The 20,411-nt window shown below is 49.1% G+C and overlaps 1 protein-coding gene across 11 annotated transcripts in view; it reads left to right on the plus strand.

Annotated features, from left to right (window-relative positions):
- Positions 1 to 14,806: 14,806 nt before the first annotated feature.
- TRIM67 (tripartite motif containing 67) overlaps positions 14,807 to 20,411 on the plus strand; it is a 54,210-nt gene continuing 48,605 nt past the window's right edge. For all 11 annotated transcript variants that reach the window (XM_069955624.1, XM_069955619.1, XM_069955620.1 and 8 more), the window contains exon 1: positions 14,807 to 15,843. In XM_069955624.1, the coding sequence (XP_069811725.1) occupies positions 14,968 to 15,843 (876 nt within the window). In that variant the 5' untranslated portion in view covers positions 14,807 to 14,967. The remainder of the gene's footprint in view (positions 15,844 to 20,411) is intronic.

Consider the following 20,411-nt stretch of genomic DNA (forward strand, 5'->3'; position numbering starts at 1 on the left):
GCCTGGACAGCCAAAGCTTTAGCTTTGGCTGTCCAGGCATGATGGGAGTTGTAGTTTTGCAACAGCTGGAGAGCCAAGGTTCCCTCTCCCTGCTGTAGGGAAATAATAAATGGATTTGCAGTAACTGGGATAACCAGCTATCAGGACTCTCACAGCCTTAGGTGTCGGACGTTTACTTTCCTGATCATTGGCAGCCGGACGTTCTAAGTTCACTGGTGGTTTTGGGTACGGCGTTGGTGGTGACAGTCTTGCCATCAGCCTGCACACAGTCTCTCCTCGTTTACATTCTTATTGTTTACGGTTCTTTTTAATTTTAATTGTAAATATGATGTCCCTACATATCATTGTATATTTCATATGGTGACAGAGCGGTAAGCGCTGTCACTCCCTGATCACACGGACGTTTCCCGCTTTGGAGTTTTACTTTGGAAATACGGTCCGTCCATTGGTTGCAGCTTGCCCTAACAATCTTCAGACCTGTACCATATCAATTAGTAACAAATACTTTTTTTTGTAATTATATAAAGGTGTTTGCATTCTTTTTAATTGTTATTAAAATGATGATTCTTAACACAATTTATTTCATTATCTAATATTGTGTATATAGTTTTTCTGGACTTAGCCTAGGAAGGTGCTTCTGTGTTATCCACAGGATACAGACGAGACTCCTATAAGAAACAGGCTGGGTTTACATGGAATTTGGTCAGTATTAGAGATGAGTGAACTCGCTGAAAGTTCCTGCTGCCTGGAGAAGGTGGATGCAGTCCGAGGACTATGGCTGTAAACGTGTTTTGCCAGGCAGTCCTCGGGCTGCATCCACCTTCTCCAGGCAGCGGGATTCCAATGCCCATCGTTCGGGTTTGTGCGAACCCAAACTTTCGACAAGTTCACTTATCTGTACTCGGTATTAATAGTCAAAGGAGTTAAAGGACACATAGAAACCATACTGGAAAGATTTGCACCTTTTTTGTGTATTTTTTTTTTACCTACTTTTGGTTTTGGCTAAATTTGTCACCAAAATACTGTCTAAGGCTGGGTTCACACTACGTATATTTCAGTCAGTATTATGGTCCTCATATTGCAACCAAAACCAGAAGTGGATTGAAAACACAGAAAGGATCTGTTCACACAATGTTAAAATTAAAGTGACACTGTCACCCCCTTTGTGCATTCTGACATCTCTACACAGTTGTAAAGGGTAAATTTAGCATTTTTCATATCTTATTTCATATCATACGTCATAGTGCTTGTTCAAGTAAAAAGTGTCCTTTTATCAACTGCAGATTGTATTAAGTGGGCGTGGCCTAGCGGCATTAGCGCCACTTAGCCCCGCCCACAACAGCACCGTTGGCCTCGCCGGCCATTGGAACAGGCTAGCCGAAAGGTCTAGACCCCACCCCCTTTAAGTCGGCCAAGCTATGGGCATCAAGGGGCGGGCCAACTGTGCTGTTGTGGGCCGGGCTTAGCGGTGCTAATGCCGCTAGGCCACGCCCACTTAATACAATCTGCAGTTGATAAAAGGACACTTTTTACTTGAACAAGCACCATGACGTATGATATGAAATAAGGTATGAAAAATGCTAAATTTACCCTTTACACCTGTGTAGAGATGTCAGAATACACAAAGGGGGTGACAGTGTCACTTTAAGGCTAAATTCACACGGGCGTCTCGCACAAGAAATCCGCAGCTAATCCGCAATACACATATTATTCTTATTATTATTAAAGGGGTTGTCCGGCGATAAAAAATTATTCACAGAATAACACACATTACAAAGTTATACAACTTTGTAATGTATGTTATGTCTGTGAATGGCCCCCTTCCCCGTGTTTCCCCCCACCCACGCTAGACCCGGAAGTGTGGTGCATTATACTCACCGCATCTCGTGTCGTCCACGGTCTCCGATCGTCAGCAGTGACGTCTTCTTCGGGAGGCCGGCGGATCTTCCCGAGTGCCGGCCACCCTCTGCAGCGTCATCCCAAGCTCAGCCGCGATTGGCTGAGCATAACTGTGCTCAGCCAATCGCGGCTGAGCTTCGGATGACGCTGCAGAGGGCAGCCGGCACTCGGGAAGATCCGCCGGCCTCCCGAAGAAGACGTCACTGCTGAGGATCGGAGACCGTGGTCGGCACGTGACAGGTAATGTATAGCGCACCACATTTCCGGGTACACGGGTGGGGGTGGTGGGACACGGGGAAGGGGGCCATTCACAGACATAACATACATTACAAAGTTGTATAACTTTGTAATGTGTGTTATTCTGTGAATAATTTTTTATCGCCGGACAACCCCTTTAATACGTGTATTGCGGATTAGCTGCGGATTTCTTATGCGAGACGCCCGTGTGAATTTACCCTAAGTGGAATCAAATATTTGCTGTTATTTTAAAACAACGGCTGTTATATTGAAATAATGGCCGTTATTTACTGTTATATGGCGTCCATCCACTCAATTACAACGTTGTGTGAACAGATCCTTTCTGTATTTTTAATCCATTCCTGGTTTTGGTTGCAATATGAGGACCACAATACTGACTGAAATATATGTAGTGTGAACCCAGCCTTAGGCTGCATTCACACGTAACTGATCCGCAGCGGGTTTCTTGCTGCAAATTCACAGCGAGAAATCCCCTGCGGATCCCTGCCCTGTACACCCTATGGGTAGACAAACACGCACCAGGATGGACATCCCGCTGCGAGTTTGTTAGCAGCTAGCCCCGCTAACCCCCCGGCCACCGGAGCCTATACTTCACCTGGTCCCCACTCCGGCTTGCTTCGGGGGATCCCGGCACGTCCTGCTTGGCCAATCAGTGCGCTGCTCCGCCGCAGCGCATTGATTGGCCGAGCGGGACATGAAGACACCGGTAGCCCCGAAGCAAGCCGGAGCCGGGGAGAAGGTGAAGTATACGCTCCGGGGGGTTAACTGTGCGGGCTGCGGACAAACTCACAGCGGAATGTCCATCCTGGTGCGAGTTTGTCTGCCCATAGTGTACAGGGCAGGGATCCGCTGCAGATCTGTTACGTGTGAACGCAGCCTAAGGGTACCTTCACACGTACTGGATTCGCAGTGGATTCCACACTGCGAAATCCTGCTGCGAATCCTGCTGGTGTGAAGTTCTATGGAGTTACATATCCGCTTTAGAATTTTCATTCCACTGCAGATGTTTTCATCCCTCTCAACCCTGGGTCTGACTAGGAGACATATCAATAAGTTGTAAGAAACCACATAAGTCCATATAATTGTGACCTACTTGCTGTAGTTATGTTTGCATACATTAGGCGGTTTCTATGCCATAGTCTGATGAGCAATCCTTTCATTTTATTCTGCCACATGGATTGATGAATTTTATTCCACCACTTATGGGTGAATAAAGTTGTATAAGTAAATCTTAACCCTTAATTCAAATTCTAAGATTTTTAACAATGAAAAATAGGATTAAAGAGGTACTCTGGCCGGGACCCCTTTTTTCACAATTGCCAGGGAGGGGGTGGGTGAAAACAATTACCTCTACTTACTTCCTGGGCTCCAGCGCTGCCGCTCGCCTCAGACCAGGAAACATCCCGAGTCTCTGGACGCTTCCTGGTCTGGGATTGGTCTTGTGACATGGGTAGACCTATTTAGCCATTCAGCGGCTATAGCGGCGTCCCACCTTTCCTGCTAAATGGCTGAGCCGACCTAAGACATCACGTTTAAAGTCCCGGTCTGGGACCAAAAATATTCTAGTGTGATGGAAAGATGGGTTCCAGTGGGAAAGAGAACAAGTAGCAGAAGACAGAGGACACTTACTGAACTGCAAAGATCAGAGAGAATTGTGGACATCCCAGGAAGGGAGTAAGAGGCACAATATACAAAACATGGACGCTGAACCATTGAAGTAAATGGAGCTGAACTGTAATACCAAACACAACCTGAGGGCAGAGGTGGAGGTTTTTGCAACAAAGTTATTTTGTTTTCTCTAATGCTGAATAACCCCATTAAAATATATTTTGATGCCTCTGCAGTGTGAGCAATAACCTCCTACACCCTCTAAGTCATTCTTGCCAAACCAGTCCATAGGAGCCCGGATGAGTGTTTCTGGCGGCCTTCATGTGTTACTGTTTCTGCTTTGGTAATATGCCCACAAAGCATCATTAGCAGTCTTACATACACGGTCAGCAGCTTGAGTCTAGAGACAGAGACTGTTTGGCATCTCACGAATCAGCTACATATTTACAGCCAGCACTCTGCGTCATCTGTAGGCTTGGAGTGTGTCGGAGCCTTTTAATTTTATTTTGGTGACTCATTAAAAGCTTCAAAGTGGCAATGAAATAAACAAGCCTGGGTTAGACAATTGTTTCAAAGTAGAATAATTTACTCTTGGGCCATACTACTGCTACATATATACGTACATACTACTGCTACATACATACATACATACATACTACTACTACTACTACTCCTACATACATACATACATACATACATACATACTACTACTACTCCTACATACATACATACATACTACAGCAATATCACTGATCAGTGCTCAGGTCAGGCTATGTAACAGGGCCCCCAGGGACGACTCTGTAGATGTCATTAAGTGGCCCATCTCCTAAGAGAACTAAAAAAATGGCTTCTCACCAATGGTCCCTATTCAAACTCACAAAACTTAAAGGGGTTATCCGGGTAACAAAAATAATATCTTTCACAGTTTTTTTCTTATTCTTACCCACTCTGGATATCTAAAATCATCTTCTCTGTGTCCTTTCTGACAACATGCTGCTCCCTTTTCCTCTATCCTTTTGTAGTCACCGGTCATATGATCTCCTCTATGGGGACCGGGTTAGCTGTCTATTGACTTGGTAACCCGACCCCCAGGAGACATTATCTGCATCATCTCCATGCACCTGTGCTGCTTCCATAGACTTACATGTGTCCCTGAGCCTAGGTTTCTGTAATATGAAGTTATAGTTCTATCTCTGCTTGCTGTCAGTGAATGTAGCATATGTACTTGTCTTTGTGTCTCAGCTCTGCACATTGTAAGTTTTGTAGATGTTCGTAGAATCTGGATGGAACTAGATCTAAACCTACACTACACCCCCCAGAAAACAGATACCTGTTATGCAGCTGATACAGTAGCTACACCATGCGCACGTCAGCTCTGCTACATCATCCGCTAGTATGGAATACATATTAGGGTGAAGTGATGCAAAATCAGTGAAAAAAACAGTCCTGTGTTTACTGCGCAATAGTAATAACAGCAGTGGGCAGAATAAAAAGCTAAGGGGGCGAGTACACAAACAGACCAATCAGGGAGATGCATGATGGGAAATGTAGTTTCCTGGCCAGCACCATCTTGGATATAGATCAGCTATTAGTAAAACTTGTAACTCAGGAATGGTGGCAGCTAGAGAGACAGGAGACGGCTCAAAATACTCAGGGGGACTTGGTGAGTAAGACCACCTAGGCTTGGGAGCATTTAATTTTTTAGCTTTTAGGTGGATAACCCCTTTCAGAGGATCTGACGAGAACAATGGCAGAAAATCCCTAAATCCAAGTGTGCAACCTACAATAGGGGGAACGCTTGATATTTTTTTATATTTTAGCACAAGAACACAACATAATAAAATGTTGAAATGGATTGTATATGCTGATCGATGCTATGCCATTATATTGATCACAACATTCAGGTGCATTTACTGAGATGTAATTTTTTTGTTGTGACCTGTGACAAATTTGCACAAAAATTGCCATTTTTTATATCAGTACTAAAATTTGAAAAGAGACAAGAAAAGGGGAAATGCAAGTAAAGGTGACTAAGCTGCAATACCACACATAACCCATGGATGAGTATGGAGCTATTTCCGATCCCAAACATCCCTTTTGAACTATAGCAATCCCCTAAAAAAATAAAATGCACAGAAAGCTTGTAGGGGCACTCACCAATCTCCACCGATTGTTTGACACCTTCCCCACATGGCGACACTGCTCCTAGCATCAGATTAAAATTTTCACAAATCATCCCAGTTTTACATCATGGCACCTGGCTGGGAAACTACATCTCCCAGCATGCAATGCACCTCAGAGCCAACTGTCGGGTACCCGCCGCTGTCTTGTAGTACCTGCCCAACACTGGCTCCATCTGCTATGCACAGTATCTATCTACCTATCTATCTCCTATCTATCTATCTATCTATCTATCTATCTATCTATCTATCTATCTATCTATCTATCCATTCATCTACGTATATTACAGAGAGATATAACAACAGTGTCTCCTTTCCCCTATACTGCTCAGGAGGCAGTTTTTCCCATCCTTGGCCAAGTGATCACTGTGTGATGTCAGTGGTGGGCGGGGTTACAGATGAGTAGTTACAGCTTGTCTGTTTACAGGACAGAGATCATGTGACCTCTGTCTCAGAAAGGAGGGGGAGGACAGAGGAGTGGAGACAGAGTGGAGCAGGCAGTGAGGATTTTCAGCAGCTTCAGGGTGTGAGTCCGGATGAGCTGCAGGCAAATGGCCCAATTCATGTAATAAAAACCTATTACAGACAAACCTAGATTATGGGTGGGGATTGAACAGGTCTAAATATTTCTTATCCGAATTCCCCTTTAGGGTGCGTTCACACCTACAGGATCTGCAGCAGATTTGATGCTGTGTTCAGTTATTTAAATGAAATCTGCTGCAGAAAATCAGCTGCAGATCCTGTAGGTGTGAACGCACCATTAAGGAGGAAGAATGATAAAATATTTATTTCATTATTTCCTCAGATGCTTCTAATATGTTATATTCTACTGTTATGTTCTATACAATATTTATCTAATCTAGATGCATTGCAATAGGTTTCATTTTACCATGGTAATGCTGTATATTTGTCTATACTGTATATCTGTATACAACACATTGCTACACAGACAACCAAGTGTATCCTGCATATCGGGCTGCACATCTACAATCTCTCCCCTTACTGGCCGACAATATTTTGAGGCCCCCTTTAAATCTGTTCCTAATGACGTCTTCTCCATAGTAAGGACGGACTACAAGCAACTGGGAGAAGGGCACTAAAAATAACAGGCTGCTCCGACTCTCTTCGAGGGTTTCTCCTGGAAGAATTGATCCCTCCGGACCTATTTAACAGACTTGACGCCATTGGAAACTATACATTAATTGAACTGATTTTCGTTGCGGTGAAAGCTGCTGCTTAACCAGTAACCAAGCAACATTCTGCAGCCACGATTCCTTCCCAACACCCTGATGCCGACATTGGGCTGGTTCCTGCAGAGAAATAATACCCCGGGGAGAGTACATGATAAGATTGCTTCAAACAATAGGAGGTTTGAGGTGACCATAGACCTTATTGTAGAGGAATAAATTATGGGTATACTGGTGTAGAAATAGGAACTTTAGTCATAGTGGCCTATTATCCATCACATCTTTTCTCTCTTAAAGGGATATTCCAGAAAAAAAATGTTTGTTTGTTTTTTCTTTCAAATCAACTGGTGTTAGAAAGTTGCAGAGATTTGTAATTTTTTTCTATAAAAAAAAATCTCCAGTATTCCAGTACTTATCAGCTGCTGTATGTTCCGCTGGAGGTGGTGTATTCTTTCCAGTGTGACACAGTGCTCTCTGCTGCCACCTCTGTCCATGTCAGGAACTGTCCAGAGCAGGAGAGGTTTTCTATGGGGATTTGCTGCCGCTCTGGACAGTTCCTGACTGTAAGGCTGGAAATAATACACCACTTCCTGAAGGACATACAGCAGCTGATAAGTACTGGAAGACTGAAGATTATTATTTTTTTTTATAGAAGTAAATTGCAAATCTCCGGCACTTTCTGGCATCTGTTGATTTGAAACATTTTTTGCTGGATAATTCCTTCAAGGGCTTTTTACACAGGACCAGACAAAAGCCACATCCTTGCCTGATCGTGCTTTTACAATCTGCTTACAAAATGCATGGTTATCAGACGCACATGGTTCTGTGTAACGGGATGTGCAGCTGATAATGATAGAGGAAAACTGACAGCACAGATATGTATATATTTGGTTCTAGGATATGTATATATCTGTGCTGTCAGCTTCCAGATCACAAGCAGCAGTGTATACTTACCATCAGCACTGCTTCTGATCTGGCATCCGGCTCTCCCATCCTCCGGAGGCGGGCTGTATCGTCAGGCTGCCGCCTCCTCCTCCAGAATGATTGACAGCCAGAGGAGACGGGGCCTGAAGATATAGGATGAGAGAGTTTGTATTTTTAGGCCTCACATTATTCTAATTTAAAGGGCTCATGCATGGAACTTGGCCAGCATTGGACGTATCCACCTTTAACACCTCCTTGGTTCCCCCTCCCATCCCTGAGCCCCAACTACCCAAAAGTGCTTTTAGGATTAACAATATCCCTGTTTGAAACAGAACAAAAGGCATCAGACATACAGTATAGGACACCAGTATTAGAGGGTCTACTAGATGATCTTAGTCTTATATTGGTCCAGTATACAGCTAGTACAGCCAACAAAGAGGCCTGGGGGTCTTAGATGCATCCATGCATGCTCCCCCTGCTGGCCTGGGGGTCTTAGATGCATCCATGTGTGGTGTCCCACTGTTAGTGTTCTATGCACCTGTTGTAAAGCTCTCTCTCTGGTTAAGTGGTGAATGAGGTATTCTAAGGTTTTTAGTGTTTTATATATTTGTATGTTCTTATATACACAGGAGAGGAAGGTCATGTGTTCATGTATGTTATACCATGTGTTTTGTGCTGACCAATAGGAGGTGCTCTCTCTCTCTCAAACCTATCCTATCTGACACAGGCTATACACAAGTACAAGTAACACTTCACTATTAAAGATATCTCCAGGTTCCGGCAGAGTACATAGCTACACTGGGTTAAGGCTCCTCTGGCAAACTCCTCTCCTCTACAAGAACCGCTACAACTACCTCTCTATTGCTGCTCTCACACACCTCCTCCAACTAAGGTTTAGCAGTCAAGTGTGTGTCAAGATTTATCTACTTGTGAAAATGTGTATTGTTGCATTAAAAAGCCTTATAGTAAAGCTCTATCATCTTCTTTCAGCACCAGCACCTATACACACTAGCCGCACACCTTTGGTCATTGTTTCCCTTTCTGGGGGTGGCGGTACCGACAGTCCGGGTGGGTCAGTTGCCACTCAGGACTGCCATGACAAGAGCCCAAGGGACCCATCACAACCCAGCAGGTCACTGACCATTCGGGGAACACAGCCAGCCATACAACAAGCAGGTACTAACATCACACCTGTGTGCTGGACTAGCACTGGCATCACAACACTAACACCTCCGGCTGAGCTTACACAAACATCAGAACAACCACCACACATGCATGCCCCCCCAGCTGGCCTTGGGGTCTCATGGCCGCATTCACATGTTCTGTGTTCTGCACGAAACACAGACGTGAAATGCATGTAACAGACTTCTCCCCCGCCCGGTGATAAGATGCTGGGAGCGGGAGAACCAGGGCCGCTTCTGCCATGCGGCGGAATGAGTATTCCGCCTCAGGCGGCACATTCTGGGGTCCCTTTAGGGGCGGCAACTTCTGCCCTGTCATCTGACTCCCGCCGCCCGCTCAGGTGTCCCCCTTTCCGCATCCCTAGAAGCTGCAGCTCTGCAGCTTCTAGGGATGCACTGCCGTCAGACTCGTGGCCCAGGAGAGGACGCCCCCACTCACACTATAATCCTCTCCCCTGTACGGCATCCGCTGGGTGACAGGCCCCTCCCCCAGGCCAGGTCACAATGCTGTACAACAGAGAGCGTGTATGGCGCTGTGACCTGGCCTGGGGGAGGGGCCTGTGTGGCGTCTTCTCCTGTCACCGAGGGAAAGGAGAAGCGGTGGATCCCGGTCCGGATGGTGAGGAGGGGAGCAGGTGGGGGCCCTCAGGTTTTGCCGGGACTGTCCTGATTCTGACGAGACAGCCCCGGCAAAACCATGTCCCGGGAAGCTCCGCCCCCTGCCGCGGGAAGCCCCGCCCCCTGCCGAGCGCGAGTGATGTCACCCATGCAGAGCGGGAGAGGAGTCCCTGGAAGAATAGAGGGTCCATACTGGTGAGGTGAGTATGGCTTTTTTTGTTTTAAATACAGATGAAGGGGCTAGTGGTATGATGATGAAGGCACAGGAGGAGGATGAAGGGAGAAGTAGTATGATGATGGAAGGGCAGAAGGATGAGAGGGGTAGTAGTATGATGATGAAAGGGCAGAAGGATGAGAGGGGTAGTAGTATGATGATGAAAGGGCAGAAGGATGAGAGGGGTAGTAGTATGATGATGAAAGGGCAGAAGGATGAGAGGGGTAGTAGTATGATGATGGAAGGGCAGGAGGATGAGAGGGGTAGTAGTATGATGATGAAAGGGCAGAAGGATGAGAGGGGTAGTAGTATGATGATGAAAGGGCAGAAGGATGAGAGGGGTAGTAGTATGATGATGAAAGGGCAGAAGGATGAGAGGGGTAGTAGTATGATGATGAAAGGGCAGAAGGATGAGAGGGGTAGTAGTATGATGATGAAAGGGCAGAAGGATGAGAGGGGTAGTAGTATGATGATGAAAGGGCAGAAGGATGAGAGGGGTAGTAGTAGTATGATGGAAGGGCAGGAGGATGAGAGGGGTAGTAGTATGATGATGGAAGGGCAGGAGGATGAGAGGGGTAGTAGTATGATGATGGAAGGGCAGGAGGATGAGAGGGGTAGTAGTATGATGATGGAAGGGCAGGAGGATGAGAGGGGTTATACTATGATGATGGAAGGGCAGGAGGATGAGGGGGGTTATACTATGATGATGGAAGGGCAGGAGGATGAGAGGGGTAGTACTATGATGATGGAAGGGCAGGAGGATGATAAAGTGGGTCGTAGTATGATGATGGAGGGTCTGGAGGATAAAGGTGGGGGTAGTAGTATGATGATAGGGCAGGAGGATGAAGGGGGGAGGAGGATGAAGGGGGGAGTAGTATGATGGTGGAGGGGGAAGGAGGATGAAGGGGGGAGTAGTATGATGATATGGGTAAGGTGGTCTCTGAGGCTAACAGTATTATTGAGTGTCTGAAGCTGGCAGTATTAGGCCGTCTGAGGCCTATACTATTTGGGGGTCTCTAACACTTGGCTCCCCATATGTCACCACCATTAAGACTGGCACTTATACATGCTCCTCTGCAGCCGCCGCTGCAGTATCATGTTACTTCTTCGAGCGGAGAGCGGCGGCTGCGGAGGAGCGCACGCTCTCCCATAGATGGGCTATGGGACAGTGAGACAGGCGGGATCCTGCGGCGGAGAGTTCCACCGCGGAATTCCACCTGTTTTACTCAGTGTGAACATACCCTTAGTGTATGCACTTCTGTTATATAGTTCTGTATGCACTGTTGGTATGTAGTTATATATGCAATGTTCACTGCTGGTATATAGTTGTGTTTGCGGGGGAAGGGGCGCAGTTTCAATTTTCGCCTCAGGCAGCATAGAACCTAGAATCGGCCCTGGGGAGAACTGTATGCATGTGAGCCGCGCTGTAGTGACAGCGCAGCGCGTCGGATTCATTACAGCACGGAGCATATGAATACAATACAATGCAGCCTAAGATGCATCCATGCATGCTCCCCCTGCTGGCCTGGGAGGCTCAAATGCATTCACCCCCTGCTGGTCTGGGAGTCTTAGATGCATCCATCCATGCATGCATGCATGCACCCTTGCTGGCCTAGGAGTCTTAGATGCATCCATCCATGCATGCATGCACCCCCTGCTGGCCTGGGAGTCTTACATGTATCCATGCATGCTCCCCCTGCTGGCCTGGAAGGCTCAGATGCATCCATGCATCCTCTCCCTGCTGGCCGGGGAGTCTTAGATGCATCCGTGTATGCTCCCCCCTGCTGGCCTTGGAGTCTTAGATGCATCCGTGCATGCTCCCCCTGCTGGTCTGGGAGTGTTAGATGCATCAGTGCATGCTCCCTCCTGCTGGCCTGGGAGTCTAAGATGCATCCATGCATGCTCCCCCTGCTGGCCTGGGAGTCTTAGATGCATCCATGCATTCTCCCCCTGCTGGACTATGAGTCTTAGATGGATCCATGCATGCTCCCCCTACTGGCCTCAGGGTCTTAGATGCATCCATGCATGCCCCCCCTGCTGGCCTGGGAGTCTTAGATGCATCCATGCATGCTCCCCCTGTTGGCCTGGGAGTCTTAGATGCATCCATGCATGCTCCCCCTGCTGGCAAGGGAGGCTCCGATGCATCCATGCATGCTCCCCCTGCTGGCAAGGGAGGCTCCGATGCATCCATGCATGCTCCCCCTGCTTGATTAGGAGTCTAATGGTGCGTTTACACAGGCAGATTTATCTGACAGATTTTGGAGGCCAAACCCCAGAATGGATTTGGAAAAGGGAGTCTTTCCTTTATGACCCGTTCCCTGTTTATGGTCTGTTCCTGGCTTTGGCTTCAAAAATCTGACAGATAAATCTGCCTGTGTAAACGCACCATGTATCCATGCATGCTTCCCCTGCTGGCCTCGGGGTCTTAGAAGCATCCATGCATGCTCCGCCATGCTGGCCTGGGAGTCTTAGATGCATCCGTGCATGCTCCCCCCTACTGGCCTCAGGGTCTTAGATGCATCCATGCATGCTCCCCCTGCTGGCCTAGGAGTCTTAGGGCCCTATTCCAACGGAAGATTATCGGTCAGATTATCGTTAAATCGTTCGAATCTAAACGATAATTGTTCGGTTGAAATGCAGTTAATGATTAACGACCGAACGAGAAATCGTTGATCACTTTATAAGACCTGGACCTATTTTTATCGTTGCTCGTTCGCAAATCGTTCGCATTGAATAAGAGGTCGTTCGGTCGTTCGCAGTAGATAAGGACGCAATAGCGAAGAGATAGCAGAGAAAAAACGATTGCAAATACGATTATGAGTAACGATTATCTCTCCATGGAAATGAGTGATCGTTTTCAGGTCTTTCGCAATAGCGGTCGTTTGAGATCGTTAATCGTTAACGATTAGGCGAACGATAATCGTCCGGTGAAATAGGGCCCTTAGATGCATTCATGCACGCTCCCACTGCTGGATAAGGAGTCTTAGATGCATCCATGCATGCTCCTCCTGCTAGCCTGGGAGTCTTATATGCAGCAATGCATGCTCCCCCTGCTAGCCTGGGAGTCTTATATGCAGCAATGCATGCTCCCCCTGCTGGCCTGGGAGTCATAGATGCATCCATGCACGCTCCCCCTGCTGGCCTGGGAGTCCTAGATACATCCATGCATGCTCCCCCTGCTGGCCTGGGAGTCATAGATGCATCCATGCATGCTCCCCCTGCTAGCCTGGGAGTCTTATATGCAGCAATGCATGCTCCCCCTGCTGGCCTGGGAGTCCTAGATACATCCATGCATGCTCCCCCTGCTAGCCTGGGAGTCATAGATGCATCCATGCATGCTCCCCCTGCTGGCCTGAGGGTTTTCAGGTGCACTAGCCCCCCTCCCCTCAGTCGTGTCGGGTCTCCTGATAAAATGCTGTAATCTCCCATTGCCTATAATGGGGTCCGTTACTCAATCCAGCATTTGGATACTGAAAAATACTCAACAGGAATAACAAACATTATAGTATTTCAGTTCTCGCTCACATACATGTTGTATTCTCCATCCGGCTGTACGGCCAATGGTATTTCCATAGCGTTGGACGGGTGTGGGGCTTATTCCATTGCAGCTATATACAGTTACAGTATAATTTGGGGACAATACATTCTATTCTAATCTCAGCCTAGAACATACAATGAATTAGCGGCAGCCGGAATATTTTCCCCGTCTGACTGTCAATGAGACTGGAGAGAGAGAGCGGCGGGAGCGTCACGCCATGAAATCGCCGCCTGAGCCTAAATTGTAGAATTAAACCTGATAAATAATCCTGCTCATGGCTTACATGCAGTCTCTAAGCTCTCGGGGAAGGGAGGGGGGGGGGGGGCTGTTTCTGTGTATCTGTGAGTAAAGTGATGTCACCCTGCAAGTGAGCAAAGCACTCGATGGGCTTCTTACCCAGAGACCAATAGGAAAGAAGCCACCGGCGGAGGCTGGGCCAGGCTCGTAAATGGATGAGTGGAGTAACGGCCACAATACTACGCCGGCCAACGAGATTTCCATTGGATGGGTTCATGAAGGAACCATTTTAGATGACGAAACGAGGACTTTCATTTTATGAGCTTCTCGAAATGTGACGGAACATCAATCTACCTAGAACAAGCTATATCCTCACCCAGTATACATGGTATAAACAGGGGTAGGGAACCTTGGCTCTCCGGCTGTTGCAAAACTACAACTCCCATCATGCCTGGACAGCCGAAGGCTGTCCAGGCATGATGGGAGTTGTAGTTTTGCAACAGCCGGAGAGCCAAGGTTCCCTAAGACGCCTCTCCTAGTCTAGAAGGGATGCATCCATTCTCTAGATACATTGCAGACATATTGATCCTGTTGATCCCAGCCCTGCCTCCTGCATGTCACCATATGGCACCGACAAACCCCTCTATTTGTAATTAACAAGGAACAAATCCCTATTTCCTGCTTAATATTAGCAGCCAGCCTTGCACTTATTTGCTAGCAGCGATTCATCCCCCCCCCCCCCCTATTTTTCTTCCCCCCCGGCAAGATCCCTCCTCCTCCTCCTCCTCCTCCTCCTCCTCTTCTCTCCTCCTTTCCTTTCCTCATCTGGTCCTGCCAGCCCAAATCCCAGCAGCTGGACTCCCCCATTGCCCGGGCTGGATGAAGCTTTTGTGAGGTTTGTTCTAGATCGGGGGGGAGCTAGGACTGGACTGGATTGCGGTCACCCCGGCCGCTCCCGCAAGGTCAGGGTAAGGCGCTGTCCGCCCGAGCGCGGTGCTGAAGCTATAGAGAAGAAGAAGGCTGCACAGCCAGCTTCCTCCCCCGGCCATAGCATTGTGTAGCCTCCTCCATCTCTGCCTTCCATGCTCTTCTTCTCCCTCCCATGAGAAGCCAGTGAAGAGCAATGGAGGAAGAGCTGAAATGCCCGGTGTGTGGCTCCTTCTTTCGGGAGCCCCTGATCCTGCCTTGTTCCCACAACATCTGCCTGCCCTGTGCCCGCACCATCGTAGTGCAGACCCCAGAGAGCGAGCACCTACCTCACGCGGCTCGCCCCATGCTGCTGATGGGGGCAGATTACGACTACCCGGACCACCTGGATAAGATGAGCCTGCACAGCGAGACGGACAGCGGCTATGGCTCCTACACTCCGAGCCTCAAGTCCCCCAATGGGGTGCGGGTGCTCCCTCCGGCTCCGGCCCCGTCCCTGGCTGCGGCTGCCGGGGCATCTTCCCGGGGGCTGCACGGCAGCATCTGCAGCTCTTCCTCCATCACCTGCCCCCAGTGTCACCGCAGCGCCTCCCTGGATGAGCGGGGGCTCCGGGGCTTTCAGCGCAACCGCCTGCTGGAGACCATAGTGCAGAGATACCAGCAGGAGCGGGGAGCAGCGCAGGAGGCGCAGGAGGGGGAGAACCCTGAAACCTCTGCTGCCAATGCTGCCCGCTGCCAGCTGTGTGATACCAACCCCTCCGAGGCCGCAGTCATGTGCGAGCAGTGTGATGTCCTCTACTGCTCCTCTTGTCAGAAGAAATGTCACCCCACCAGAGGACCCTTTGCCAAGCACAGGCTGGTGCCACCCTCCCAGTTAGCTCCAGCCACTGGTGCCAGTCACAAACCGGGGCCGCCCAGCCGCAAGTTCCCCACCTGTGCCGACCATGAACTGGAGAACTACAGCATGTACTGCCTGAACTGCCGCACCCCGGTGTGCTACCAGTGCCTGCAGGAGGGCAAGCATGCCAAGCACGAGATGAAGGCGCTGGGCATCATGTGGAAGCAGCACAAGGTGGGAGAGATGGAAACTTTACTGTTATTAAGTGGAAAGTTCAGGTTTAGTCCTGTTTTACACTTGTTCCCTTTTATAAACCAGGTGGGCTGCACTCCAGAGCAGGGGGGCTGCACTCCAGAGCAGGGGGCTGCACTCCAGAGCAGGGGGGTGCACTCCAGAGCAGGGGGGTTCACTCCAGAGCAGGGGGCTGCACTCCAGAGCAGGGGGCTGCACTCCAGAGCAGGGGGGTGCACTCCAGAGCAGGGGGTGCACTCCAGAGCAGGGGGGTGCACTCCAGAGCAGGGGGGTGCACTCCAGAGCAGGGGGCTGCACTCCAGAGCAGGGGGGTGCACTCCAGAGCAGGGGGGTGCACTCCAGAGCAGGGGGTGCACTCCAGAGCAGGGGGCTGCACTCCAGAGCAGGGGGGTGCACTCCCGAGCAGGGGGGTTCACTCCAGAGCAGGGGGGTGCACTCCAGAGCAGGGGGGTGCACTCCAGAGCAGGGGGTGCACTCCAGAGCAGGGGGGTGCACTCCAGAGCAGGGGGGTGCACTCCAGAGCATGGGGCTGCACTCCAGAGCAGGGGGCTGCACTCCAGAGCAGGGGGGTGCACTCCAGAGCAGGGGGCTGCACTCCAGAGCAGGGGGGTGCACTCCAGAGCAGGGGGTGCACTCCAGAACAGGGGGGTGCACTCCAGAGCAGGGGGTGCACTCCAGAGCAGGGGGTGCACTCCAGAGCAGGGGGGCTGCACTCCAGAGCAGGGGGGGGGCTGCACTCCAGAGCAGGGGGGCTGCACTCCAGAGCAGGGGGGCTGCACTCCAGAGCAGGGGGGTGCACTCCAGAGCAGGGGGGGGGGTGCACTCCAGAGCAGGGGGGTGCACTCCAGAGCAGGGGGCTGCACTCCAGAGCAGGGGGGTGCACTCCAGAGCAGGGGGGTGCACTCCAGAGCAGGGGGGTGCACTCCAGAGCAGGGGGGTGCACTCCAGAGCAGGGGGGTGCACTCCAGAGCAGGGGGGCTGCACTCCAGAGCAGGGGGGCTGCACTCCAGAGCAGGGGGCTGCACTCCAGAGCAGGGGGGTGCACTCCAGAGCAGGGGGGTGCACTCCAGAGCAGGGGGGCTGCACTCCAGAGCAGGGGGGTGCACTCCAGAGCAGGGGGGTGCACTCCAGAGCAGGGGGGTGCACTCCAGAGCAGGGGGGCTGCACTCCAGAGCAGGGGGGTGCACTCCAGAGCAGGGGGGTGCACTCCAGAGCAGGGGGGTGCACTCCAGAGCAGGGGGTGCACTCCAGAGCAGGGGGGTGCACTCCAGAGCAGGGGGGGTGCACTCCAGAGCAGGGGGGCTGCACTCCAGAGCAGGGGGGTGCACTCCAGAGCAGGGGGTGCACTCCAGAGCAGGGGGGTGCACTCCAGAGCAGGGGGGGTGCACTCCAGAGCAGGGGGGCTGCACTCCAGAGCAGGGGGGCTGCACTCCAGAGCAGGGGGCTGCACTCCAGAGCAGGGGGGTGCACTCCAGAGCAGGGGGGTGCACTCCAGAGCAGGGGGGCTGCACTCCAGAGCAGGGGGGTGCACTCCAGAGCAGGGGGGCTGCACTCCAGAGCAGGGGGGTGCACTCCAGAGCAGGGGGGTGCACTCCAGAGCAGGGGGGTGCACTCCAGAGCAGGGGGTGCACTCCAGAGCAGGGGGGTGCACTCCAGAGCAGGGGGGGTGCACTCCAGAGCAGGGGGGCTGCACTCCAGAGCAGGGGGGTGCACTCCAGAGCAGAGGGGTGCACTCCAGAGCAGGGGGGCTGCACTCCAGAGCAGGGGGCTGCACTCCAGAGCAGGGGGGTGCACTCCAGAGCAGGGGGGCTGCACTCCAGAGCAGGGGGGTGCACTCCAGAGCAGGGGGCACCAGGATTACAGGTTGCAGTGACGTTTTATTGCATGTCCAAGTACACAACTGACGCATTTCAGTAAGCGCTTGCCGAAGCGTGCGCTGTCTGTATTTTTTATCTGCTCTGGACGTGCACGAAAACTTCACTGTAACTTGTAACACTGGTGAGTGCCGAGAGTTCTTATATACTTATTTTTTTTAACAATAACAGTCTTAGGCTACGTTCACACATAGTTTCCGTCTGTCTTTCGGGTGGGTTGAAAACACAGATCTTTCCATTTAAATTTTTTCGGTCTACACAGATTATCAGACGCAAAGCGAAAATTACGCAGTTGCGTACAGATTGCGCACATTTGGGTCTTGAGCTACGCACATGCATACAGATTATCAGATGCAAAGCGTAAATAACGTGGCTGCGTACGTTTTGGTCTATGTACATGCATACAGATTATCAAGCGCAAAGCGTAAATTACACAGTCGCCTACGTTTGGAAGTTCGAATATGTTTGAAAATGATCGTTATATCCATTCTGGTAATGGGACAAATTGTTTGTGATCGGCCAACACCAACAATTAGCATCATGTTCATACAAACATACAAACATTTACGAACATGTTCGCTCATCACTATGTGTGAACGCAGCCTGAGAAGTTTCTTACATTTTAATTTACACTCACACTTACGAAAATATTTTTTAAAAATAAAAATTTGTAGTTTTCTGCTACATGAAATAAAATTATTTTGTTTAGTCACTTGACAGCAGTTTGATATTGATCACTGAGAGTGAAGATATTTGAGTGCCAGGAGGGGGTCCAGGACAATGAGTTGTAGACACCAGGGACTGCACTGGTCTGTGGGTAGTGTGCATGCTGTGGTTACATGGCTTTGCCTGCATGAAATCCATTGAGTAATGATGCTGGCTGCAATATTGCAAGATCAACAAAAAATTCCTGGTATAATTGCAATTGCCATGACTGCTTTCTGTGCTCTTATGCAATCCATTACCAAATGGGTGACATGTATGAGCGTATAAAGTATAACTCCAGATTGTGTGTGTGTGTGTATGTGTGTGTGTATATGTATGTATGTGTGTGTGTGTGTGTGTGTGTGTGTATGTATGTGTGTGTGTATGTATGTATGTATGTGTGTATGTATGTACGTATGTATGTGTGTGTGTGTATCTATGTATGTGTGTATGTATGTGTGTATGTATGTGTGTGTGTATGTATATGTATGTATGTATGTGTTTGTATCTATGTATGTGTGTATGTATGTGTGTGTGTATGTATATGTATGTATGTGTGTACAGTATGTGTGTATGTATGTATGTATGTATGTGTGTGTATCTATGTATCTATGTATGTATGTGTGTATGTATGTATGTGTGTGTATGTATGTATGCATGTGTGTGTATGTATATATGTATGTATGTATATATGTATGTATATATGTATGTATGTGTGTGTGTGTATGTATGTGTCTGTATGTATGTATGTATGTATGCATGTATGTGTGTGTGGCTGTATATATATGTATGTGTGTGTATATATGTATGTGTATGTATGTATATGTGTGTGTGTATGTATCTATCTATCTATCTGTGTGCATGTGTGTGTATGTATGTATGTGTGTGTATGTATATCTATCTATCTCTGTGTGTGTGTGTGTGTGTGTGACTGTATGTATATCTACACTGATCAGCAATAAAAACGAAACAACTGTATAGTGACTACCAATTATTACTCTATGATAAGGGTGGCAGATACCAATGAAGCTGAGGCTCTCTGTACGGATGTTGTCCCATTCTATCTGAGTATTATGTACTGTGTGCAGCTACTTTGCTCTTTGTAGCAGTGTACTATACAAAGTATGGCCCTAAGACAGAGTAGTGCCTGATACAAAGGTATCGTCAACAATTTAACAATCGAAACCGGAAAAATTGTCAAGACGTCTTGGTCAGAACATCTCTAAATCGCATGGTTTGTGGGGTGGATCCAGTATCCTGTGGTTAGTACTTACCCAAGGAAAGACGGACCAAGAACCAACGTCCACAGCTGTTGTCACCTATGGCTCCTTGATTAATGTATAGTGCAGGGGGAGGGAACCTTGGCTCTCCAGCTGTTGCAAAACTACAACTCCCATCATGCTATAGCTAAAGCTTTGGCTGTCTAAGGCATGATGGGAGTTGTAGTTTTGCAACAGCTGTAGAGCCAAGGTGCTTTTCCCCTGGTATAAAGGGAAGGTAAACCCCTTGGGTCTGATCCCACAGGAGGGCTACTAGAGCACAAATTGCTAAATAAGTTAATGCTGGCAATCATAGAAAGAACACACAATGCATTATAGTCTGGCTGCATATGGAGCCGTGTGGCAGCAGATCTGTCAGAGGTTCCATGCTGACCATTTTACACTGCCGAAAGTGGCTACAATAGGTGCAGGAGCATTAAAACGGGACCACAGGAGGCCTGACCTGATACATACAATATATATGTATATATACTGTTACTATGAGCATGTGTGTGCAGTGCTGGAGCACAGCTCTCTCTCAGCCATGGACTACACAGGGGGACGGGCCCTGAATCTTCTGTGCTGTGATGAGCTCCCCCTGGAGGCCCGGAAGCTGCAGTTCCGTCCCTGCTGTACAAGTGGTCCAGGAACTGCTGTGGGAGATCATTACAGTCTCCAGACTGTACAATATATAATAAATGTTACATTTTTT

Source organism: Dendropsophus ebraccatus, chromosome 15 (genome assembly GCF_027789765.1).
Source record: "Dendropsophus ebraccatus isolate aDenEbr1 chromosome 15, aDenEbr1.pat, whole genome shotgun sequence".
Classification (NCBI taxonomy): Eukaryota; Metazoa; Chordata; class Amphibia; order Anura; family Hylidae; genus Dendropsophus; species Dendropsophus ebraccatus.